This window comes from Xyrauchen texanus, chromosome 9 (genome assembly GCF_025860055.1).
Source record: "Xyrauchen texanus isolate HMW12.3.18 chromosome 9, RBS_HiC_50CHRs, whole genome shotgun sequence".
NCBI lineage: Eukaryota > Metazoa > Chordata > Actinopteri > Cypriniformes > Catostomidae > Xyrauchen > Xyrauchen texanus.
In genome coordinates this window covers 37,041,607-37,068,055 of record NC_068284.1, presented here as the reverse complement: position 1 = coordinate 37,068,055, position 26,449 = coordinate 37,041,607, and the positions used below count along the sequence as shown (strand labels likewise).

Below are 26,449 nucleotides of genomic sequence, written 5' to 3'. Positions count from 1 at the left end.
TTCTGCAGTTTGCTATCCTTGTTAATTGCATTACTGATATTTATTAACAAACCAGATGTTAATATTCATTTTGTTTTTATTGTGACAGAGATAATGTACAATGAGATGTTATTAATGTTTAAATGCATATTTTTGGAAAGGCACAGAGAGTAGGTCCTACTCATGACCCTTGAGGATGAATGCTGATATCCATCCAAACATGGTAATTAATGAAGCAATGTAATAGTTAATCAATATCTGTACAAGAAATACATAGATTACGTCCAAATATATTGATGCATCAAAAGAACCTGTATCCGGTTATATAGCTGCAGCTGTATATGTACCACGATTCAAAGTCAGAATAGCAAAGAGGATAGTGAAGAGCGCTTGCAGACAAAAATGAATCATTCTTTGTTTTTGTGATAGTTAAGACAACAACTTCAACAAATTTGGGGGTGTGTTGAAGTGGTTTCGCCCAGGGCACCATACAAGCTAGAACCACTACTGGAGTGGCAAATCGACATCTAGACAAGATATGCTATATATATGTTATATGATATTTTCCACAGTATGTTTAGGATCCACCAGCTTGTGTTAATCATTTCTTTCTAATGGGTGCCAGAACATGTAGGGGTTGAAGGAAATTAAGTAGTAGATAATTTGGCAAAGAAGGCCTTGAGATACTCAAACATAAATATTAACGTTCCATTGAGTAAAACAGAATTTAAAGGATTGATAAGAGTAGGTGTGATTAAAAAAATATGGGAGGAGATTGGGGGTGGAGAATGAATCCTCAAACACATTCTGGTGTTGAGGGGAGATATTATGGTGGAAGGAATGAGGATAAAATAATATCTTGTCTGGCCGTTGTGCATACTGCCCTTAAGTATTATCTCTTCAGTGTTGGTAAACATGAGTCTGGTATTTGTAACGCTTGTGGTTCTCAAGAGTCTGTGCAGCAATTTCACGGCTTCACGATCCAGATCAGTAGGTGGCGGAAATACAACTTTTGTTGATTTTACAACCGCCATAAAACGAAATAGAAGAAGAAGAAGAACTCACGAAGCAGAATAAGAAGCCGGTGCTGGTATGATGCTTATTCTTCTCACAAAATTATTCTGTCGCATTGTTTGTTACACTTATTATTGTAATATGTATTTCAAGTCCTCACACCATGCACAAATGGAAATTTAGTGCGAAGTAAATCCATGTGTGTTGTTTGATTAGTCGTGCTAGCTGTGAGTAAGGCTATTACGTATACTGTCATTAATCTTTCAAAAGAAAAGTTCATTTAGACGCTGGGTTCCTCTGTTTAGATTAATTTCCGGATATTCATTTTCTAATGGTACGAATCGCATTTAATTCCCATGATGTGTAATATTAAGCAGCGATCATATTATTATTAAATTACTCGTATGGTCGGTCGTATTTATTATTTTAAAATTTCATTAAGTACTATTTAGACGCCATCTAAAATAATAAATTGCTAAATGTGTTTTAAAAGAATGTTTTATAATGGCATATTGAATACGTTAATGGAAACGCTTGCTCGATGAGCACGCTGATTGGATACATCCCACATTAATGTCCAAGCTAATCGCTCTGATTGGCTGAGAGTCAGCACATGTTAAATTGTCAAATGCAGCTGGAGACGCAAACAGAGCAAAAACATGTCAACGCCGTTATAAATTACGCGAATGACATTATTAGTTTAATTTTATGATTATAATTCGGAAAGTGACTTGTCAAAACATTGGCCAACAATAGTCCTGAAGTTTGGTGCATTCAATTAATTGAAAGGAAAGTTGCGCTGTATATTTAACTTTCTTTTCCAAAGTTTGACATGTTTATCTACACGAATTGCTTGAGTTATAGTGGTTTATGATTACTTTTGAGGTTTCTCATCAAGCGGAGACTAAACAGTTTCATTTTCTCATGCTCAGGAGGGAATATGTGGATTCTGTGTGCTGCACTGCTGGCTCTGGGCTCTTTCACCTCTGTGCATGGGGACTCCAAAGCTGTTACAACAACACTAATCACAAAATGGCCCTCTACACCTCTCCTGCTGGAGGCTAGGTTAGCTATCCATGTCTATGGAGCGTGGACACAGACAGTTTGTTAGATATTACATGTTTGAGTACTGCTGTTTGCATATGATTGTCATCACCATTGTACCCTAGTGCAAAACCCCAGCGTATAAGCAACTAATAATGTTGCTTTTTGTCCCACAGTGAATTCCTTGCTGAGGAGAGTCCGAACAAGTTCTGGGACTTTGTGGAGGCCAACCAAAACATTGAAAATGAGCACGATGGTATGGTTTAATCTGAATCCCATCTTTTGCATTCATTATTATTAGAAAAAATTAACACGTTAACGCATGCGATTAGATAAATAAGTATAACACGTGAATTTATCTTGATCAACATTAATGTATTAACCGTTAATAAGGCATAACTTAACAGAATAAACACTGGTTGAATGGGTGGAACGTTTGCATTGTGTCCATCCAGAGTTATTACACTGAGACACACACACACACACACACACACACACACACACACACACAACATGATTCTGTGTCAGTGATAAAATGGAGAAAGGAGCCCTTAATGCTATTTGATGTACAAGACAAGCCCAGATGTATTTTTCAGCTTATGTAGGTGCAATTAAATTACCACAGAATCACATCAAGTCTTGACTGTCACAAAAACGCAGAATGAGAAATTTTTCTGCAAGCACTTTTAATGTTTTCAAGATTGCTGTACCAAAGTGGATAGCCGATTAATATTGTGGAGGATGATGGTTTAAGAGATTTAATGCCCATTTCAATTTAAATATAACCTATCTGTGGACAAGTTCTTTTAATTAGTCAAACTCACACTTAGACTTTGAAAAATGTTTGATGTTACTTGAATTGGTGCTATTTTAGTGCATTTCTGTCTTTATACTGTGGAAGGCTTTGTTTGGAAAATGTTAATAAAGCATTATATTGTTTCATATAGTTTTGCTTTCCACACAAAGAAATACTTTGACAGAAAAAAGCACTTTAAAATCTGCGATTTAAACATGTTTAAATAAAAAAAAACAAATGCAGTTAATCATGATTAAAAAAAATGTATTATCGACTCACAGCACTAATTATTATACATGCCTGTCTGTATAATATGAATCTATCAGCCTTTCAGATCTTTTGTTTTATCTGTTTCAGACACAGATCTGGCTTACTATGAGCTCATCCTGAAGAGGTCCAGTGAGCTTCTCAGTCAGGTGCAGCAGAACCTGCTCAAGTTTGCCTTGTCTCTGAGGGCATATTCACCCACTGTTCATTCCTTCCAACAGGTCAGTGGAGCCTCTCATTGTAGACTCAAAGTTGATCTAGAGGAAACCTGTTTAAGTTTGTATTTGTTTATGTAGCTCGCATCTAATGAGCCTCCTCCAACCGGATGTAAAGCTTTCTTCAATGTTCATGGACAAACGTCTTGTGACACAGAAAAAGTTAAAGCCATGATAGATACTGCCTTAGAACGGTAAGTAAATAAAATATCTTTACATCAGCAATAAAAAAATAAATACAATTTTAATGATTTTATATATACTCAAGACATGGTCCCTGAATGTTTCATGTTTATAAATACAGTCAAACGTACTTATTTATTAATTGTTAGTGTTTTAATTGTTTACTTTCAGATCAAAACCAAACCTGTTCAAAGGTGATCACAAATTTCCATCATCCAATCCAGATGCACCCATTGTCATTCTTTATGCTGAAATGGGCACCAAAGAGTTCTCCAGATTACATCAGTTGATGTTGGCTAAAGCCAACAAGGGCCTGATCACTTACGTTTTACGACACTTTCTCTCGGTAAGAAATCTAGATCATAAACGTTTATAAATATTATAAAAATATCGTTCTTGGATTAAAATGAAAGGCTTTTAAAAGATAAAGAGCTTTCGAATGCACTGAAAGCCATCTTTTCATCTTGTGAAGGATTTGCTTAACCCTTCAAAGCTTAGAAGCTCTACTTTGCAATGCATGTAGGAATTAAAAAGTGCTTTGAAATTTGCGAAGAAATCTGAGAGAGTTTCGTTTTGATAATTTATGAAAAAGTTTGCACTGTACATATTATCATAATCAGTTAAAACATCAAACTAATAAAATATCCATGTGTCATATGTTGTTGGAAAGCTGTCAAAGAGTAGAATACAAACCTATTTGTTTTACTCACAGACAAAAATATAGCAAGTTACAGCTAAGTTTATGTCTTTGACATTTGTTTCATGTGAACGTGTTGCTAATAGGCTGCATTTTCACTTATAACTTCACTAAAATGAATCTGAATCTAAAATATCACATACCATTTCTTAAGAGTTGATTTATCTTTCAAATGAGCACACACTCAATGATGCAGAGTCACTGATTCAAATGGCACTCATTCTGTTAAATCCCATTACGAAAATGTCAAAGTCATTGTTGTGTTTGCATGTGTAATTAGTTCTATGTACAGTTATGTTTTATTTTTTTGGAGTAAGCATTATTGCTGAAGCTTTTATCACAGTATACAGTATTATCACGGTATTGAATTACACTACAAAAATGTGTAATGTGTAAATCTGCTCAATTTTTGAGCAGATTTTATTGTTGTTCTCTTAATATCAATTTAATTACACGGCGATTATCTTGACTCGCACATGCGGTCCATGGCTGTGAGCATCTTCTGCGCATGCACTAGCCATTGACTGTACTAAAGGAGTGTTACAAACACTGATATACAAGTAGAACTGGAACGCTGATGCAACGTTAAACTGCCAGCAGGAGGTGAAGTCACCGGAAGTGTTAGAGCGGCCATCTTGGTATGCCCAAACTCTCATTGAGTGTCACAGACTGACAGGAGAAAACTTCCCCGTTTCACTGTCCGGATACTGCAGATACGACAGTTGTATTTCGCCCACTAGTGACAATCATGTTTAATGTTTGGTTTGCTTATGGATAATATTCGTTACGAGGGAGAAGCGATGTCAGAGCATTCACCTGCCCCGTTGTTCAGTCTATCATTGCAGCACAACAATCACCAAAGGAAGCAGGACTTTTATAACAAGTCAGACCGGGATTTCTAAATTGCCGTAAATGCCTGGGATTTGGTTGTTTTCACATTGAAGTGCTCTCTGTAGTCAGTTTAATTCATTGTCCTCCAGTCGAAACTGTATCAGTTTCATTTTAACCAGCTTTGCTTTGCGTGTCTCCCTCAATCTCAGCGGGCCACTGTGTGTGTATGATAGAGGGAGAGAGAGAGTGCATGCTCTTAAAACAAGTAACTGAAAAAAACGCATCGATTATCACAATAAATAAGTCTGAAAATGTCCGTTTGTATCTTAACACAGTTTCATTGAACTTGTTTACGTTCAGTTGATCTGTTCGCTGATGAAGTTTGTTAGAGGTGGATATTGTTTGATATACAGTAGATATACATAACTTACTCTGGCTTTCAAAAAACAGGAAAACCACGACCTTAAATAATTACATGTGTAGGACGTTTGTGTTGTAGGGATGTACAATACATGCAGATTTCAGATATAAAATCGGTGATTAAATGACTAATGTTTACTCGCTGAGTTGAGATGATTTCCTGTTAAGTCAATAGGAATATTCAAATGTTTGGGCATAGCAATATGGTGGCACAGTGGCTTCACTGATATGATGTCATGAGCAATCCAGTCCTAAATAGTGTACATTAGTGGTCACAAAGCAGTTGTAGTTTGCAAGCATCGAACACATTCCTATTCGTCAGAAAAGTATACTCATGCCGGATTCACACATACTCCGCGAGCAGGGTGTGAGCTTGGCGTGAACAGTGGGTCGCGTTTGGGCTTTCACATTGGCCTCGCCTCTTTTCTAGGTTCCTACGGCAATGGTAGGCAGTCACTTGCACTTGTTTATCAGCGTATTTAGTTGTGATTGGTTAATATATCAAAGCCCCTTTCAATTCAGTTAGTCCACCCTGCAGTCATCTTTGGAAAGCTCTTGGCCAGGCTAGGCAGCTATTTACTTGGTAAACAAGAGGCATAAATGTACAGCTCCTATCTAATTGAATGTTGAAAAACTGAAATTTCCAAAACGGTTGATCATGATTATGATCCAAGAACATATTTAAAATCAGCAGTAAAATCTGACAACAATAGTTTCATAAATTCTGCTGCTTTACCTCAGATTACGTTAAAAAAAAAAAAAAAAATTCTGGCTGGTTCAGCTAATGTGCATGCCTTCTTGAGTTGACTGACAGGCGAAGTCTTTATCTAAAATATGATTGGCTCTCACCAGTGGTGAGACCTATACATTGTATAGTAGGTTCGGTTTAAATAATGTTTCTATAATCTCATTATTTTAGCTTTCTGCTACACCCAGAGCCACTGAGTTCAGCGTGAGCCGTGCATCAAAAATAGTCAAATTTTTAAAAGACGCAAACATTATACTGTGTAGCTAGCAAAGTTTTAGCGAACTACTCTTCGGCCACTTGAATGCAAGTTATTATCTGCAAATGGCAACAACAGTTCACTTTCTTTGTCATCATAGTTGTCACTTAGCTAGTTGTCTCTCAGTTTTAAAAACCGTTTGGAAAAACAAGTAGAAATGTCACAACTTTTTTTCTCTGTTCCAGTTGACATGATTGGGAACAAAATAAAAGCAGTTTTTCGTAGCCACCTTATTTAAACCCAGAGATGTATAATGTCAAATCAGAAAAAAATAAACAAGAAAATAAAAATGTGGCTCCTTATTTTTGGAGCCAAGAGTCTTAGAATTAGAATATATTATTAAAAACGTTGACACCAAACACTTCTTGTTTTGTCGAAGTATAAAGTTTTATTTTTGGGTGTTCCACTGAAACAAGAAATCTTTAAAAATACCCTCAGAGCTTAGAATATTTTTATCTACTCTGCCAGAACCCCAGCAGAAATAAAGTTTACCTGTCTGGATATGGAGTGGAACTGGCCATCAAAAACCAAGAGTACAAAGCAAAAGATGATACGCAATTTCAAGGTATGATGGCATCCAGATGTTGCAACAGGGGCATTCAAATGTTTGGGAACGCCTGGTCAAAATTTCTATTGCTGTGAGTAGAAGATGAACTGATCTCCAAAAGGCATAAAGTTAAAGATTAAACCTTCTTTTCAACATTTTAAGCAATATTAGTGTATTCTTTTTATTTTGTAAAATTTTAGAGTGAAAAAAAAAGAAAAGGAGCACCATGCAAAAGTTTGGGCACCCCAAGAGATTTGAGCTCAGATAATTTTTACCAAGGTCTCAGAACTTAATTAGCTTGTTAGGGCTATTGCTTGTTCACAATCATCATTTGGAAAGGCCAGGTGATGCAAATTTCAAAGATTTAAACACACTCTGACACCTCAAATCTTGTCCTAAAAATCAGTAGCCATGGGCTCCTCTAAGCAGCTGCCTAACACTCTGAAAATTAAAATAACTGATGCCCACAAAGCAGGAGAAGGCTATAAGGAGATAGCAACGCGTTTCAGGTAGTCGTTTCCTCAGTTTGTAACGTAATTAAGAAATGGAAGGTAACAGGAACGGTGGAGGTCAAGTTGAGGTCTGGAAGACCAAGAAAACTTTCAGAGAGAACTGTTTGTTGGATTGCTAGAAAGGCAAATCAAAACCCCTGTTTGACTGCAATAGACCTTAAGGAAGATTTAGCAGACTCTGGAGTAGTGATGCACTGTTTTACTGTGCAGTGACACCTGCACAAATATGACCTGCATGGAAGAGTCATGAGCAGAAAACCTCCTCGCCTCAAATTTCAGCTTCAGACGTTTGCAAATGAACATCTTAACAAGCTTGATACATTTTAGAAACAAGTTCTACGGACTGATGAAGTTAAAATATAACTTTTTGGCCGCAATGAGCAAAGGTATGTTTGGAGTAAAAGGGGTGCAGAATTTCACAAAAATAACACCTCTCCAACTGTTAAGCACAGGGGTTGATCGATCATGTTTGGGCTTTTGTTGATGCCAGTGGCACAGGGAACATTTAGAGGTAGAGGTAGAGGAAAGAATGGATTTAATTAAATGCCAGCAAATTCTGGAAGCAAACATCACACCATCTGTAAAAAAGCTGAGGATGGCTTTTACTACAGTATAACGATCCTGAACACGCTCAAATTCCACAATGGATGACCTCAAAGAGGCGCAAGGTGAAGGTTTTGCCATGGCCCTCACAGTCCCTTGACCTAAACATCATCGAAAATCTGTGGATGGACCTCAAAAGAGCAGTGCATGCAAGACGGCCCAAGAATCTCACAGAACTAGAAGTCTTTTGCAAGAAAGAATGGGCGAAAATCCCCCAAACAAGAAGGGAAAGACTCTTACAAGCTGTGATACTTGCCAGGGGGTGTTGACCATGCAGGGTCCTTTTCCTTGTTTGTTATTTTTAACTAAAAGATGGATATAAAAAAAGTAAAACTGCTTAAAATATATGTGTCATCTTTAACTTAGCCTTATGGATATCAGGCCAACTTTTGCTCACTTAGCTATTCACAGCAACATAAATTTTGATCAGTGTTGTCCAAACTTTTCCATCCCACTGTATTTTATACGTATTATAATAATATTACAAAAATTAGAGACCAATGTTCTTATCAGTAAGTAAATTTTTTTCCAACTTTTACAGCTGGAGCTGATGTGAATGCCACAGTAATGGGTGAAAATGATCCTGTGGATGAAGTTCAGGGTTTTCTTTTTGGTAAACTCAAGTAAGTGGTTTGTTCCGTTGATCCAGTTGTTTTATTTGTGCAGGATAACATATAAGCTCAACTTTATTTTGTCTGTCAGGACTATTTATCCTGAGCTAAAAGAACAGCTGAAGGAGCTCCGCAACCATTTGATCGAGAGCACCAATGAGATGGCACCACTCAAAGTCTGGCAGATGCAAGGTAGGTATTTTAGCACTGGATTACTGCTGACATGCATGAAACCTACTTTTATAAAATGGAAAGTTTTGACTTTAAGTTCTGATTGTATGAGCTTCTCTTAAAGCTGTTGTAAAATAGCTGATTAATGCACACCTGTAACTGCACATTCTTCAATCAATGTTACTACATTGCTTTTCCTATTACTAGTAACTTACAGCTAAACAAATGAACTGTATTACTGTATAAATATATTTTATTTTGAACCTTTAAAAAATAATTTGGCACACACAATAATGCTGCTACTTGAAACTCTATTATATTACCTGTGACTAAGGAAGTACTCAGTTGGTTCAGTTCTCATTCTGACTGTCCAAACGGACTGTTCCCACATTGTTAATTAGCTGCGGTTCTGCTGGCCTTTTGTGGTTGTCAAACATGAGTCTCCCAGGCACAGAGCTCATTACTGCTCTATCAAGGTAAAATCAGCAGAGACTAGTCACATCTAGCAAAACTGAGCCAACACAGTTGAAGGCACTCTGCCCGTCGCAGTGGTACTGAAATAGTGCTTTAACACATCAAATTAATTAATGTTATGTGTAGAATTGGGCCAAATATGCATGCCATATACAGAAGGTGGGTACTTAGAATGATACCATGGTAATTTCAAGAACAGCAGCCGAACCCCTCAAGTTAGGAAAACCCTTAGTGACAATATGCTTAAAATTATAACTAAGGGCTTTTTTCCTTCTTTTTCTCCTTAATTTGAAATGCCCAATTCCGAATGCGCTCAAACACCTTGTGGTGGCATAGTGATTTGCCTTGATCCTGGTGGCGGAGGACAAATCTCAGTTGTCTCCGCATCAGATACCGTCAATCCATCTTATCACGTGGCTTGTTGAGTGTGTTACCGCGGAGATGTCGTGCGTGTGGAGGCTCACACTATTCTCTGTGGCATCCATGCACAACTCACCACTTGCCCCACCGAGAGCGAGAACCACATTATAGTGACCACGAGGAGGTGACACTACCCACCTTAGCAACCGGCCAATTGGTTGGTTAGGAAGCCTGACTGGAGACACTCAGCATGCCCTGGATTTGAACTTGCGACTCCAGGTGTGGTAGTCAGCGTCTTTACTTGCTGAGCTACCCAGGCCCCCAACTAAGGGTTTCCTTAACTTCAGGGATGGGACCCAGAACTTAATTTTTGAGCTTGAAATGTTGTATGTTCTGTTTCCTCCTCCATCAGATCTCAGCTTTCAGACAGCCGCTCGTATCCTGGCAGCACCCTCTGTAGATGCTCTCAATGTCATGAGGGATTTGAGCCAGAACTTTCCTAACAAAGCCAGGTAAAGGAGAATCAATCTCTTTCCCTCACTGTATAAAATATACAGTGTAATTGGACACAAGTGTCTTTCTCTCTTTCTGTATATTTCCTGTATGGTTGAAAACATTTGCCATAAATTTACAGAAACAAACACCTTGTCTTAACCAGATTTTATGTGATAACGAAACAAACAATAAGTCATACCTCTTCTGTAATAACAGAAATATATTTTTTTATATTTTCTGTTATAACAGAATATACAGTTGAAGTCAGAAGTTTACATACACCTTAGGCAAATACATTGTCTCCGTGGTGTCATGCACAGCATGCCATGTGATAAGATGCGCAGATTTAGTGTCTCACAAGCAGAGGCATCTGAGAATTGTCCTCCGCCACCCGGATTGAGGTGAGTAACCGTGCCACCATGAGGACCTATTAAGTTGTGGGAATTGGACATTCCAAATTTGAAGAAAAGGGAATAAAAAATAAGATAAAAAGATTGTTATAGTAGAGAGAATTTTTTATTTCAGCTTTTATTTCTTTCATCACATTCCCATTGGGTCAGAAGTTTACAATCACTTTGTTAGTATTTGGAAGATTTGCCTTTAAATTGTTAATTTTTTCAGTTCTGCCCACAAATTTTCTATTGAGGTCAGGGCTTTGTGATGGCCACTCCAATACCTTTTTTTCTCCCCTTTTTTGCCCCAGTTTGGAATGCAGAATTCTCAATGCATTCCAAGTCCTCGTGGTGGCATAGTGACTCAATCCGGGTGGTGGAGAACGAATCTCAGTTGCCTCCGCATATGAGACCGTCATCCTGCGGATCATGTGGATTGAGCGCATTACCGCGGAGACATGGTGCATGTGGAGGCTTCATGCCATCCACTGCTGCATCCACGCACAATTCACCATGCGCTCCACCGAGAACAAACCACATTATAGCAACCATGAGGAGGTTACCATGTGACTCCCTAACAACCGGGCCTATTTAGTTGCTTTGGAGACATGGCTGGAGTCACTTGGCATGTCCTGGACTTAAAACTTGCGATCTCCAGGGGTGGTAGTCAGTGTCTTTACTCGCAGAGGTACCCAGGCCCATGCCACACCAATTCCTTGACTTTGTTGTCCTTAAGCCATTTTGCCACACCTTGTTGGTATGCTTGGGATCATTGCCCATTTGGAAGACCCATTTGCAACCAAGCTTTAACTTCTTGGCTGATGTCTTGAGATGTTGCTTCAATATAGCCACATTATTTTCCTTCCTCATGATGCAATCGATTTTGTGAAGTGCACCAGTCCCTCCTGCAGCAAAGTACCTCCGCAACATGATGCAGGCTTGCAAGCCTCACCCGTTTTCCTCCAAATATAACGATGGTCATAATGGCCAGACAGTTCAATTTCTTTTTCATCAAACCAGATGACATTTCTCTAAAAAGTAAGATCTCTGTCCCCATGTGCTCTTGCAAACTGTAGGCTGGCTTTTGTATGGTGGTTTTGGAGCAGAGGCTTCTTCCTTGCTGAGCAGCCTTTCAGGTTATGCTAATATGGGCCTGTTTTACTGTGGATATAGATACTTGCCTACCTGTTTCCTCCAGCATCTTCACCAGGTCCTTTTCTGTTGTTTTGGGATTGATTTGCACTTTTTGCACCAAACTATGTTCATCTCTAGGAGACCGAATGTGTGATGGCTGCGTGGTCCCATGGTGTTTATTCTTGCATACTATTATTTGTACAGATGAACTTGGTACCTTCATGTGTTTGGAAATTGCTCCCAAGGATGAACCAGACTTGTGGAGGTCCAACATTTTTTTTTTTCTGAGGTCTTGGCTGATGTCTTTTGATTTTCCCATGATGTCAAGCAAAGAGCCACTGAGTTTGATCCACAGGTACACCTCCAATTCAGTACACCACCTTTCAGAAGCTAATTGTCTAAAGGCTTTACATAATTTTCTGGAATTTTCCAAGCTGCTTAAAGTCACAGTTAACTTGGTGTATCTAAACTTCTGACCTACTGGAATTGTGATATAATCAATTAAAAGTGAAACAATCTGTCTGTAAACAATTGTTGGAACAATTACTTGTCGTGCACAAAGCAGATGTCCTAAACAAGTTGCCAAAACCATAGTTTGCTAATGTGAAATGTGTGAAATGGTTACAAAATGAGTTTGAATGACTTCAACCTAAGTGTAAGTAAACATCTGACTTCAACTGTAATTCCTTTCTGGGGTAATTTGTGTTTTGTCATAATCAACCATAACAAGCGAAAAGACATGTTGATGGTTGCTCGGGTTCTGTTATTATTGCATTGTTTTGATTGCCTGGCCCACAGAGAAATCTCATTGGTCTAAAATCCCACTCCTCACAGCTGTATATGGACCATCAAATATGTTGGTTTCAAAAAGTATTACACTTTCAGTAAGAACAAAAGTGTATTGATGCTGGAAACAACTGGTTAGGACACTTTCTTAGAATCATGTTTGTTTATTCATTAATTCATCATTGGCCCTGTAGCTGTATGGCTTTCTGTGAATCTGGCAGCAAAATGCTCAAGTAATCAGAAAGTTATCACTCTTGCTTGTTTCATATCCAATGATCTAAGCCCAAAAATAAATGTTTTCTTAAACTCTTGAGTTAGTTGTGATTAAACATTTTATCTTTATGCAGATTATAGTAGAGTATGTCAGCACACTAGTGTGCCATGAAAGATTGTCAGGTGTGCCATGAAAATGATAAAATTCCACAAAATAAATAAATGCATGAAATAAAAAAATAATAATTACGCCTCACCTTTCGGAGAAATTCGCCATTTTTAAACCATAATCGGTCACTTTTGTGATTGTGTAGAGCAATGATTAATGTGCAAAAGTGACTGATATTTATACGCATTAAGGGTCTTTCACATGACTCGCGTCAGCGCTGCAGAATACATTAAAGTCTATGAAGTGATATCACTTTACACCAAAGCGTCCTTTATCTGCTTCGTGTAGTGTCTCTGTTGTTTATCTGTTCTCTTCATGAATAAATAAATGCATAATGCTCATCCTGTAAATTCATGTTTAAAAATTAATCATTAAAATATGAAAATTAAAATGACGTGTAATAATAGATTGTGACGGAATTTTTTACGACCCTGTCTGTCTAAATGACGGATGATGAGAAAGTCTAACGTAAGTAAGTTCTTGAAAAGGAAAAATCTTGACTATGGTTAGCCTATAGGATAGTGGTGTGCCGTTTTTAGTCATAGAAAGTGTGCTGTAGCAGAAAAAAGGTTGGGAAACACTGGAGTATGTATTTAAGGCCTGATTAAATGAATAATCATGATTTGTAATCAGAATTGTATGCAATTTAATGAGTCTGGTTACAAATCCAATTATACCTAACGATTCTAGTTCCTTAATGTTTCCATTTAATTATTATTATTTATTTTTTTAGGATGCGACAAATTATTGACCTTAACTTTATGCTACATACTACATTTTGTTTATATTTATTATAAATACAAATCAAAAACAATATTATTTTTGCTTACAAGTACCATTTACTACAATCTGAATATTTATACACATTTTTATGTGAACAGTTATTGTCCAACCACGTCTATTTAATTTATTTTGTATAATTTCACGGTACTAAGTCTTATCACATTCAGTTCTTTGCAGTGCCACTGTAGATTAAACAGTGGTGCAGGAAACATAGTCATTTAGTCCACATTAGCAGAATAATGCTGTATAAAAAAAGAAATAAGTTTGTAGTAAGAACCAATTTTCAATTAATAATTTCCTTTAACACATGTCACCTGTTCTATCTTTTTTCAGGTCCATAACAAAAGCAGTGGTTAATTCAGAGATCCGCAAGGAGATTGAGGAAAATCAGAAGGTGAGGGCCACCTTTGTCTTTTTTTCTTATCTTTCCAGAATCCATTTATCAAAGCTGTAGCATCAGCAGGTATTTTCATTGACTACCATGTTCTACAAACTATGCCGGAAACACTAATGTCTGCGCCACTGAGATAAGCCTTTGTTTTATGCCTAATAATTCATAGAGGAAAATCTTTGATTCTTACTTGCCATAGAGATGAATAAATAAATAATTATGTCTGGAATGAAAAAAGCAGTGGATTCAAACATCTACTATGGTTAAGTTAGTGAAATGGAGAATAGTTTTTCCACAGCTCTCTGTGTCTTCTCAATCCTCTATTGGGACGGAACGTGTGTAAATGCTTTTGTGTTTTCACCAAAAAGGAAATGAATGAAAGTTACGCTGAATAGATTTTATTCATGGCTTCTTTCATTTTTTTTTTTTTTTTTTAGCTCGTTTCCTTTTGTGATTAAAGCTTTTTCTTGCCTCTTGTAATGAGGACGTGTAACGGGACCACTCCTCATCCTTCAATGTAATTGCACGCTGGGAAACATGACGAATAGAGGCTCTTAATGGTTCTCTAATGAGCTCTCACACTTTAATTCATGTGCCTTTACCAAATAACAAACATGAGTGCAGGGGATAAAAGCACGAAAATATAGACTGGAAATGGCCTGAGCCTCAAAAGTGTGTATATGAATTATAGATCGTATTGAGCATCCCTTCCCTTTAAACTTGTGTTCTCCTCTGTGAAGTGACACAGACATATGCTTCATCCAGAGATTAGTATGCAAAAAACAGTTGAAACGTCCACTCCAAACACTGAAAAGCTCATATATCTGCGTTGCTTCGGTGTGTAGGTTAAAAAAATCAAATACATTAAAATCAAAGGAATGAAAGGCCAAAATGTTTCGATTTACATCGTCATCAGCTTTTACTTGGACTGATAACGGTGCAAATCGAAAACTATTTATTCTTGAACTGAGCACTTTGACACTTTTTGGCCTATTAATAAATATCCTGGAAGATTGTTTATACGGACATCATCCAGAGATTAGTAATAATGAATAATTATTAGATTAGAAATAATGAATAATTAATAGGCTTATAATGGATATGCTGTACCTAATGTACCGCTCCTTCTTTTCTCCTGTAGTATTTTAAAGGCACGTTGGGCCTTCAGCCTGGAGACTCTGCTCTGTTCATCAATGGACTCCATATTGACCTGGATGTGCAGGATATCTTTAGGTTAGAAGCCTGATTTGAAATAGTTTTCTCATTAAGAAGTTTGTTTCAATGATTGCTTGGTACTTACCTAAATGATCCATTAAACAAATTAGTGTCTGTCGAGGCCGCAGCCTAGCAGTTGGGGCACGGTATTAACATTATGCGAGGTTGTATCTGGCTCACATTTTTTAATCCCCCTTCCATCATCACCTGTTCTGTCTCTCTGCTCAATAAAAGTGGCAAAATGTGTGTGTGTGTGTGTGTGTGATGCACCGTGCATCCGGAAAGGATTCACAGTGCTTCACTTTTTCCACATTTGTCCCTTATTCCAAAATTGATTAAATTTATTATTTTCCTCAAAATTCTACAAACAATACCCCATAATGACAATGTGAAAGAAGTTTGTTTGAAATCTTTGCAAATTTATTAAAAATGAAAAAAATCACATGTACATAAGTATTCACAGCCTTTGCTCGATACTTTGTTGACGCACCTTTGGCACCAATTACAGCCTCAAGTCTTTTTGTGTATGATGCTAGCACACCTTCTTGCTTGGCACACCTATTTTTGGGCAATTTCTCCCATTCTTCTTTGCAGGACCTTTCAAGCTCCATCAGGTTGAATGGGGAGCGTGGGTGCACAGCCATTTTCAGATCTCTCCAGAGATGTTCAATCGGGTTCAAGTCTGGGCTCTGGCTTGGACACTCAAGGACATTCACAGAGTTGTCCCGTAGCCACTCCTTTGTTATCTTGGCTGTGTGCTTAGGATTTTTGTCCTGTTGGAAGGTGAACCTTCGCCCAAGTCTGAGGACCAGAGCACTCTGGAGCAGGTTTTCTTCAAGGATGTCTCTGTACATTGCTGCATTCATCTTTCCCTCGATCCTGACTAGTCTCCCAGTTCCTGCCGCTGAAAAACATCCCCACAACATGATGCTGCCACCACCATACTTCACTGTAGAGATGGTATTGGCCAGGTGATGAGCGGTGCCTGGTTTCCTCCAGACATGACGCTTGCCATTCAGACCAAAGAGTTCAATCTTGGTATCACCAGACCAGAGAATTTTGTTTCTCACAGTCTGAGAGTCCTTCAGGTGCCTTTTACTGAGGAGTGGCTTCCGTCTGGCCACTCTACCATAAAGGCCTGATTGGTGGAGTGCTGCAGAGATGGTTGTTCTTCTGGAAGGTCCTCTCTCCACACAGAAATGCTGAAGCTCTGTCAGAGTGACCATTGGGTTCTTGGTCACCTCCCTGACTAAGGCCCTTCTCCCCTAATTGCTCAGTTTGACCGGGCGGCCAGCTCTAGAAAGAGTCCTGGTGGTTCCAAACTTCTTCCATTTACGGATGATGGAGGCCACTGTGCTCATTGGGACCTTCAATGCTGCAGAAACTTTTCTGTACCCTTCCCCAGATCTGTGCCTCAATACAATCCTGTCTCGGAGGTCTACAGACAATTCCTTGGACTTCATGGCTTTGTTTGTGCTCTGACATGCACTGTTAACTGTGGAAACTTGTATAGACAGGTGTGTGCCTTTCCAAATCATGTCCAATCAACTGAATTTACCACAGGTGGGCTCCAATCAAGTTGTAGAAACATCTCAAGGATGATCAGTGGAAACAGGATGCACCTGAGCTCAATTTTGAGTGTCATGGCCAAGGCTGTGAATTCTTATGTACATGTGATTTTTGTTTTGTTTTTATTTTTTAATAAATTTGCAAAGATTTAAACAAACTTCTTTCACGTAGTCATTAATGGGGTATTGTTTGTAGAATTTTGAGGTAAATAATGAATTTAATCCATTTTGGAATAAGGCTGTAACCTAACATATTGTGGAAAAAGTGAAGCGCTGTGAATGCATTCTGGATGCACTGTGTGTGTGTGTGTGTGTGTGTGTGTGTGTGTGTATGTGTATATATATATATATATATATATATATATATACAGTGAGGAAAATAAGTATTTGAACACCCTGCTATTTTGCAAGTTCTCCCACTTGGAAATCATGGAGGGGTCTGAAATTGTCATCATAGGTGCATGTCCACTGTGAGAGACATAATCTAAAAAAAAAAAATCCAGAAATCACAATATATGATTTTTTAACTATTTATTTGTATGATACAGCTGCAAATAAATATTTGAACACCTGTATATCAGCTAGAATTCTGACCCTCAAAGACCTGTTAGTCTGCCTTTAAAATGTCCACCTCCACTCCATTTATTATCCTAAATTAGATGCACCTGTTTGAGGTCGATAGCTGCATAAAGACACCTGTCCACCCCATACAATCAGTAAGAATCCAACTACTAACATGGCCAAGACCAAAGAGCTGTCCAAAGACACTAGAGACAAAATTGTACACCTCCACAAGGCTGGAAAGGGCTACGGGAAATTGCCAAGCAGCTTGGTGAAAAAAGGTCCACTGTTGGAGCAATCATTAGAAAATGGAAGGAGCTAAACATGACTGTCAATCTCCCTCAGACTGGGGCTCCATGCAAGATCTCACCTCGTGGGGTCTCAATGATCCTAAGAAAGGTGAGAAATCAGCCCAGAACTACACGGGAGGAGCTGGTCAATGACCTGAAAAGAGCTGGGACCACCGCTTCCAAGGTTACTGTTGTTAATACACTAAGACGCCATGGTTTGAAATCATGCATGGCATGGAAGGTTCCCCTGCTTAAACCAGCACATGTCAAGGCCCGTCTTAAGTTTGCCAATGACCATTTGGATGATCCAGAGGAGTCATGAGAGAAAGTCATGTGGTCAGATGAGACCAAAATAGAACTTTTTGGTCATAATTCCACTAACCGTGTTTGGAGGAAGAAGAATGATGAGTACCATCCCAAGAACACCATCCCTACTGTGAAGCATGGGGGTGGTAGCATCATGCTTTGGGGGTGTTTTTCTGCACATGGGACAGGGCTGACTGCACTGTATTAAGGAGAGGATGACCGGGCCATGTATTGCGAGATTTTGGGGAACAACCTCCTTCCCTCAGTTAGAGCATTGAAGATGGGTCGAGGCTGGGTCTTCCAACATGACAATGACCCAAAGCACACAGCCAGGATAACCAAGGAGTGGCTCTGTAAGAAGCATATCAAGGTTCTGGCGTGGCCTAGCCAGTCTCCAGACCTAAACCCAATAGAGAATCTTTGGAGGGAGCTCAAACTCCGTGTTTCTCAGCGACAGCCCCGAAACCTTATTGATCTAGAGAAGATCTGTGTGGAGGAGTGGGCCAAAATCCCTCCTGCAGTGTGTGCAAACCTGGTGAAAAACTACAGGAAACGCTTGACCTCTGTAATTGCAAACAAAGGCTACTGTACCAAATATTAACATTGATTTTCTCAGGTGTTCAAATACTTATTTGCAGCTGTATCATACAAATAAATAGTTAAAAAATCATACATTGTGATTTCTGGATTTTTTTTTTTTAGATTATGTCTCTCACAGTGGACATGCACCTACGATGACAATTTCAGACCCTCCATGATTTCTAAGTGGGAGAACTTGCAAAATAGCAGGGTGTTCAAATACTTATTTTCCTCACTGTATATATATATGTATGTGTGTATATAGAAAAGATTAGAATATATATATATATAATGGTATACTGTATATTGTTAATTTTGAATTCAAACGCATATATTCTAGATGGATGGATGGATTGATTGATTGATAGATTTTTTTTTATTTTATTAATATGTGTTATGTCAAGCATGACGTATTAATTGGCTGTTGTTTGTGTTTGAAGTGTGTTTGATGTGTTGAGGAATGAGGCGAGGGTCATGGAGGGTTTACGCAGTCTACTCATAGACACACCCTACATCCACGACATCCTCAAACTCAACCTCCAACCATCAGACTCTGACTATGCCGTGGACATCCGCAGCCGTGCCGTTAATGTGAGCCACATGATTTACAAGTCTAATTTTTCTTCTTTGCCATAGAAAGTAAGCCCTAGATAGAATATAGAATTACAAAATATTAATAGACATTTAATACTATATTTTACAGACACTGAATGAATTTGTGAATATAACTCTTTCTATCTCATTTCCAGTGGATTAATAACCTAGAGACAGACGGCCGGTATGCGTCCTGGCCCTCTAATGTACAGGAGCTACTGCGGCCCACCTTTCCTGGAGTCGTTCGACAGATCCGCAAGAACTTTCACAATTTGGTGAGTTTTACATTTGCTTCACTCTTTATGACTCTGACAGAAACCCCACATGGAACAGAGTCCTGCAAATCATTTCACAGCAAGCTTTTTTCATTCTTGCAGTTGATGATTCTGGACCCTACCCATGAGAACACAGCAGAGCTGATCAGCATTGTCGAGATGTTCTACAGCAACAACATCCCACTCAGGTCATTCTGAACCTATATACAGATTTTATTACAGGGATATGATTCATATTGAAATTTTGGATGTCAGTGCTGTGGCACAGTGTAGACATTGTCACAATGGGTAGGAGCAGGTTCGATTCTGGTCTGCCCCATTCTTTTGCTCTCCTCAACTACTTTACTGTCTCACTCAACTGTCCTGTCATATAATAAAGGCATAAAAAGGCCATAACTTTACATTACATTTTGCAGTTACCAAAATAATTTGCATTTCATTCAAGTCATACATTTTATTCGTTAGTTTGTTTCCTTTGAATCAAACCCATGACCTTGTTGTTTCAGTGCCGTGCCCTACTAGCTACAGGAACGAAAATATACAAAATAGCAAAATTTATTTGGACAGATTTTTATGTAAATTCTCCCATGATAAAGTTGATAGGTCAACTGGGTATCCTGTGGGTGGAGTTGTTGATACTTACTGATGAATGACTTCTCAATATCTGTCTGACTGCAGGATTGGATTGGTTTTTGTGGTGAATGAATCAGATGATGTTGATGGAGTGCAGGATGCTGGTGTGGCTCTACTGAGAGCCTTCAACTACATTGCTGATGACGTGGACAACAAGATGGCCTTCGATGCCATCATATCAGTAAGCCAGCATCACCTGGTTCCATGAAGCTAACTTCATGCAACACTTTAGCATAATGTCTCAGGGTGTGTTCACACTTGTAGTTTGGTTGTCTTGGTCCTGACCAAAAATGTAAATGATACATTTAGTCCCGGTTCGTTTAGCGTTCACACAGGCATTTTTAACACCGAACCTAACGATACAAAACCAAAGGCATCAGGGAAAAGTCACAACCTGATTGGACAGCTTTATGACGTATATTTTTTGACTGAACTTATCGAACATCCAAAACAATGCTGGCGAAATGCGCTCATTGGATGTATACATGTATATATGGTGGTATTTTTACCAGCTGAGAACAAATGAAGAGTTAATAAAATGTGTAAAGGAGTCAAAACAACGCCAGGAATTCCTCCGTTGTACACACAACCAAGATATGCTGCAAGGACAGCTGATGGGCGGTTCCGACACCAGTACTGAATTGTAATGGGAAACATAGCTCCTATGATGAGAAGAACAAGGTATGCTTGAGGCCAGTAATAGGCAAATTTCTTCTGTTTTTGGTCTGTTTAGACGTCTTCGGTCCATGTTGCGTTCATATATCAATAGAACCGTACCAGAGTTCGTTTGGAAGCGGTCCAAGACCGCAGGTGGTCTCGGTTCACTTGTTTAGTGTGCACCAAGATTCGGGTGACAGTGTTCACACTTGTTCAAATGAACCTCACTAACAGAGCAATCGCACCAGAGTTCGTTTTAATCGAACCAAACCTGCCAAGTGTGAACGCACCCTTAAGGGTAATTTAAAGTGACTGTGATATTAATGGCATTCCGACTACTGGTTGTGCTAACTTGGTCTGCATAGGTAGGCAAAGCTATTGATGTCTGTTCAGGGCTGTGTTGATGGCATCTGGTGTTTTTCAGATGTTGAACAGAGTTCCCAGTGGAGGCAAACTGAAGGTAGAACATGTGGTGGGTGTGTTGGAGAAGAGATATCCTTATGTGGAGACCAGCAGCATCCTGGGGCCTGACTCTGGCTATGACAACAACAGAAAAGTAAATTAATGAATATTTCAATAGTTTCTTATCTCAGATGACATATTCAGTTCTATAGAATATGCAGCATTTTTGTAAATGTGATAATGTTTAATCAACTTTCCTGCTTTTCACAATACTCACCCTATCGAGATCATATGTTCTGTCTCCACAGGAGGGAAAGGCTTTTTATGAGCAGACTGGTTTTGGACCGCTGCCCGTGGTGTTGTATAATGGAATGCCTTTGCAACGTGAGCAGTTAGCCCCTGATGAGCTGGAGTCTGTTGTCATGCACAAGATACTGGAGACAACCAGCTCTTTTCAACGGGATGTCTACCTGGTGAGAATTACATTTCTGTCATAAAATCTTTACAGTGTCTTCTCCACCAGTGTTACTGTACTTTGAAATGTAACTCTTTACATTATTGCGCTACTCTATTAAAGGGGACATGACACACTTTTTATTTATTTTTAAAAATAATTGTATTATCTTCCCTTAGGTACACTGAAAGTGTTAGTAAATTTTTTTTGCACAGGAACCGACATAATTTAGTAATATGATAATTTTCTGCACTGCCTCTGGCCCTCTGTCTGGAACGCTCCATTTTGGCCTTTGTGCCTCCTTAACTGTGGGTGTTTGCATTGAAGTATTATGATTGCTAACATTGTGCAGCTCCTTGAATATGCACATTTGAAACTCAATCAGAAGAGAATGAACAAGCTCCAAAACATTATAAAAACTAAATGTCAGGTTTACACATAATGCACATGCAACTCATTGCATCCGTATATATCTATATATATATCTAACTGTTCATCTCAAGCACAAATTTTAACACGCAGCACCATAAACTCATAAAATCATAGTCATGACATTAGAAATATTCATGAATGAAACTGTTTACCTACGGTTTTGCAATCGGTTGCAAGTGTTTTTAACTGCCCCATCCTTCAATAACAGTTCCTTTGTAAAACTTGAATCATATTATGACTGGTTCACAAGCAATCCACGCTGATATGAGCTGAAAATCACATACATAGTCCAAAACACGATGAACAAGATAAAGACACACATACTTTACAGTATCATCCTGCACTGAGGTGCACTTTGCTGGAAACACATTAAAAAGGTTAAAAACATCCATCTAGTTCATGTTCACCTGCAACAACAATTAAAAATAGCACTGATGGTTGCAAGAAGGCATCCAGGATGCATTTATGCTCAAAACAGAGACCGAGCTGATGAAACAGAATGCCGTCTCCTTTTCAGAGTTGTAACTTAACACACCATCTTTTAAAAGCAGTGGCAGATACATGACAATGGTCAAAGACATCTGTGTAGTGCATGTTTGTATACAAAAATCATTAAAAATAGTCCAGAGGGGGTTTTCTTTGGTGTTCAGGAATAGGTAGGCCACACTAGGGCTGTTTGTCCTGTTCTCTCTCTCTCTCTCTCTCTCTCTCTCTCAGTGGGCAGGGCCAAGGGTGCGATGATGTAAAGTAGGCATTGAAGTTTTTTTTGCTGTAGAGGCGGTCATGAATTCATGAGCCCCTTAGTGAGAACGAGGTGTTTTTGCAGCTTGGTTTCAATAAATGCTTTTATTGTATTGGGGTTTAAGTTTTGAGTTCTGAAATTTACAGTATGTTTTTATAGTAGAATGACCTCTAAGATGTCAAAATATCAAGGATATTTGTATTCCTCATGACATGACCCATTTAAAGTAACTAATATTGCTTATGTTTATTTTTATTTCTAAGTGTTTGCCAACTTTTGAAATGCTGGTGAGGGGTACAGTGATGCACTGTGTCTGAATTATGTCATGGTCTTTTAAGGGTGAGCTGAACAGTGATCATGATGTGGTGGACTTTATCATGAATAAACCCAACGTTGTCCCAAGAATCAATTCCAGAATCCTTAGCACAAGCAGAAATTATCTGGATCTCTCTGCCACCAGTGAGTTCTCATCTAACACCTGACTCTATTCATAACAAAATCATATTTCCTCAGTGGTTCACTGCATTTCAGTTCTTGAATCATGAATAGCTTTTCATCTGCAAACACGCTAGTTTGAAAATTATAAATAAAACACGTACACTCACAGGCTCTCGGGATTGAATATCTGCCTCATTGTAAATTCTGTGCTAAATGTCTTGTTTGTTCTAGAAAGCTCATTTATTTAAAAAGACGTACAAATGAGACCCTTGAAATAATATTCATAAACTACTTTGTATCTGCAAGGAATACGCAACTGAATTTTAATGGCTTTTGAATAGCATATTTACAGTCTTTCAGAAAGCTGAGAGGAAGCTGAGAGTAAGTCTCATTTCAATTTGAACTCAAGTAGCACTCAGTGTTCAGAAATAGCTGCATTCAAAATGGCTTTGGTTGGGTTCAATTATGAATGTGAATGTACCTCTTACTGAGAACAAAGCATGGCCATATTTTTTTTTATATTCTCCCTAAGCATCTGACGCCACCCGACCCCACAAAAATAAATTGTTTTTTTCCCCCCCAGACAATCATTTTATTGACGAATATGCTCGTTTTCTCTTCTTGGACCCCAAAGACAAGAACGCAGCAATGGCCAACAGCATGAACTACATGAAAAAGAAAGGTAAGATGATAGCAGACATTGATCTCCATGAGAAACGGTCTTCCTCGTAAACCACAATGGAGGGCGAGAGCCCAAGTTCCACAGGGGGGATGGGGAGGTCCTGCCATGAGCTCCCAATCATGAGCTTGGCACACACCACAACCCCAAGGATGGGCACATGCAAACCAATTTTAGTTTGCTCCAGATTTACATTGGAATCATTAAATCATGGACTATGAATTAAAAAAAATAAAAAAAACAATTTAATCATATTTTAATGAATGTACTGGTCGCTCTTTTCGGTGCAATTACACTGAATGGGTACTGGAGCTTTCAAGCTTAAAAAATGCACTATAAGAGTAGTCCAACTAAATATGTTCTACATTTGATTAACTTGTGCATTAGTTCACAGCATTAGCCTTTCTGCTGTCCCTTCCTGTGCATGAAAAACACGGGCGTTTGGTAAATTTTAAAGTTGAAAAATATAATTGATATTTTCTGTCTTGGTAATACACTAAACTCTACCTTTAATAAACTCAACATTTAATAATCCCAATCACATTTTTTGTAATCGTAACTTGTACATAAACCACGTAAGAATCCTATGGGCCACCTTACATCTTTGAGCTGGGACTGGTGGATGAGGTTAGTCTGTGGGTCCTTTTTATGAAATCTCTCATACCTGGCACAGTCTGTACATCTTACATGAATCATCCTATGTGTAAAACAGCAAAACTGTCTCTGTAGCACTAAAAGCCTATCTGCCTTTATTTATTTTTTTATAAATACAGTTTTCAGGTATGTCGTCCAGGGATTTTTCTTCTCATTGCATTGAGCTGTTATACTCACCATACTGACCCTCTGCTTTCCTTATACCTCAACTAAACAGGTGGTGCTATAGTATAGTTAGACTATGCCTAAATAACTATCATTAACCTAAAGCTCACTGTTGTTTTTAAGAAATATTACAGGTTTGTCTATGTGCAGCATATGTGAAACGATGTGGATTGCTACAGAAAATAATTCAGGATATACAATAATGTACATAAAATATGCTTAAAAAAATATACATTATACTTTTTACAAACTGAGGTGCAATTAAAAATGATTGTCTGTGGCAATCAACAGCATGCCACAGATGGTATTGATAGAGCCTGAAGCTGTTAATAACCCAAGATATTCTGCTAGATTTTTTGACAAGTTTAAAGATTAGAATTATTATTATTTTTTTTTTACTGTGTGTGAAGAAGTATTCTTGCTCTTTGTATTGATTTAAGCACAGCGGTGCATTTGTCATCTGTCACAACTGTCAGTGTGTGATGGATGAGAGAGAATCTCTTTCTGTCCTGTGGTCCTCTGTAACATCTTTCTTTTACAAACGTTTACAGTTTTATATCTAGCTTAAAATTGCCTGTCTGGACATTTGGGATACATCTCACCTATTTGGTCATTGCGGCTCAATACGAACAAAAGAAGCTTTTTGGCTTGTCGCATCATTTTCACTCATCTTTTCAGATTGTATGAGGTAACAGTGTCTCTGCTGTGTAATTTCATGAAGCCCATATGTCCTTTTTTTTCTGACTTACAGATGATGGCATCATCCATCCAGTGACTTTCTGGGTGATAGGCGACTTTGACCAGCCCTCAGGAAGGAAACTGCTGTACGATGCTATACGACACATGGTAGGCCACTTCAGTCCATTTTTGCCATTAACGCTAAAACGGCACAACACGGGTGGCCTGGGTAGCTCAGCTCTTGGGGTTCGCTAGGTTGAATCCCAGGGCGTGCTGAGTGACTCCAGCCAGATCTCCAAGCAACCAAATTGGCCCGGTTGCTGGGGAGGGTAGAGTCACATGGGGTAACCTCCTCATGGTCGCTAGTTATGGTTAGTTCTCGGTTGGGCACATGGTGAGTTGAGCGTGGATTCCGTGGTGGATGGCGTGAAGCTTCCACAAGCGCTATGTCTCTGTGGCAATGCGCTCAACAAGCCACGTGATAAGATGCGCGGGTTGACTGTCTCAGATGCGGAGGCAGCTGGGATTCGTCCTCCGCCACCTGAATCGTGGCACTACGTGACCACAAGGACTTAAAAAGCGCATTGGGAATTGGGCATACCAAATTGGGAATTAGAAGAACGAGGTAGAAGAACTAAAATGCGCTAAACCAAAACAGTGGTTTAAATCTGGGAAGGCATTAATGGGGATGGAAGGAGAAAAGAGAGATGTGGTGTCTCAGGATTATAACATTTTGCAACATGAGTGTGACACCTTGGCTAAACGTTTTGCATTTTGCGTGATCCACACTTCTCCCTCTGAGGAAGATGGTTATACATAAGCTGTCAAATTGTATAATACCTCTATTTAATGCATTTTAGGATGTGCTTGCCAATAGAAAATTGAATTGGTATTTTATTTTATGTGCATTTAAAATGTTTTATGAATGGTCTAGTTATGGTGCCTGATTATGTGTTCCGTTTGATGCATTTAAGGTTGTGCTGCTAAAAGGAAAAGTAACTGTTTCTGTTTTTTTGTGCTGCAATATCCTGCCATG

At 38.7% G+C, this 26,449-nt stretch overlaps 1 protein-coding gene across 1 annotated transcript in view; it reads left to right on the top strand.

Moving 5' to 3' along the window:
* Positions 1–1,039: 1,039 nt before the first annotated feature.
* The window catches only part of LOC127649086 (UDP-glucose:glycoprotein glucosyltransferase 1-like), a 56,150-nt gene continuing 30,740 nt past the window's right edge, over positions 1,040–26,449 (top strand). Inside the window, exons 1-21 of the mRNA XM_052134005.1 lie at positions 1,040–1,069; positions 1,926–2,058; positions 2,214–2,293; positions 3,191–3,321; positions 3,397–3,509; positions 3,670–3,844; positions 6,919–7,015; positions 8,654–8,735; positions 8,815–8,915; positions 10,141–10,240; positions 14,034–14,094; positions 15,233–15,324; positions 19,051–19,201; positions 19,360–19,479; positions 19,582–19,667; positions 20,158–20,293; positions 21,194–21,325; positions 21,480–21,644; positions 23,138–23,258; positions 23,821–23,919; positions 25,487–25,581. Of these exons, the coding sequence (XP_051989965.1) occupies positions 1,934–2,058; positions 2,214–2,293; positions 3,191–3,321; positions 3,397–3,509; positions 3,670–3,844; positions 6,919–7,015; positions 8,654–8,735; positions 8,815–8,915; positions 10,141–10,240; positions 14,034–14,094; positions 15,233–15,324; positions 19,051–19,201; positions 19,360–19,479; positions 19,582–19,667; positions 20,158–20,293; positions 21,194–21,325; positions 21,480–21,644; positions 23,138–23,258; positions 23,821–23,919; positions 25,487–25,581 (2,262 nt within the window). The 5' untranslated portion in view covers positions 1,040–1,069; positions 1,926–1,933. The remainder of the gene's footprint in view (positions 1,070–1,925; positions 2,059–2,213; positions 2,294–3,190; positions 3,322–3,396; positions 3,510–3,669; positions 3,845–6,918; positions 7,016–8,653; positions 8,736–8,814; positions 8,916–10,140; positions 10,241–14,033; positions 14,095–15,232; positions 15,325–19,050; positions 19,202–19,359; positions 19,480–19,581; positions 19,668–20,157; positions 20,294–21,193; positions 21,326–21,479; positions 21,645–23,137; positions 23,259–23,820; positions 23,920–25,486; positions 25,582–26,449) is intronic.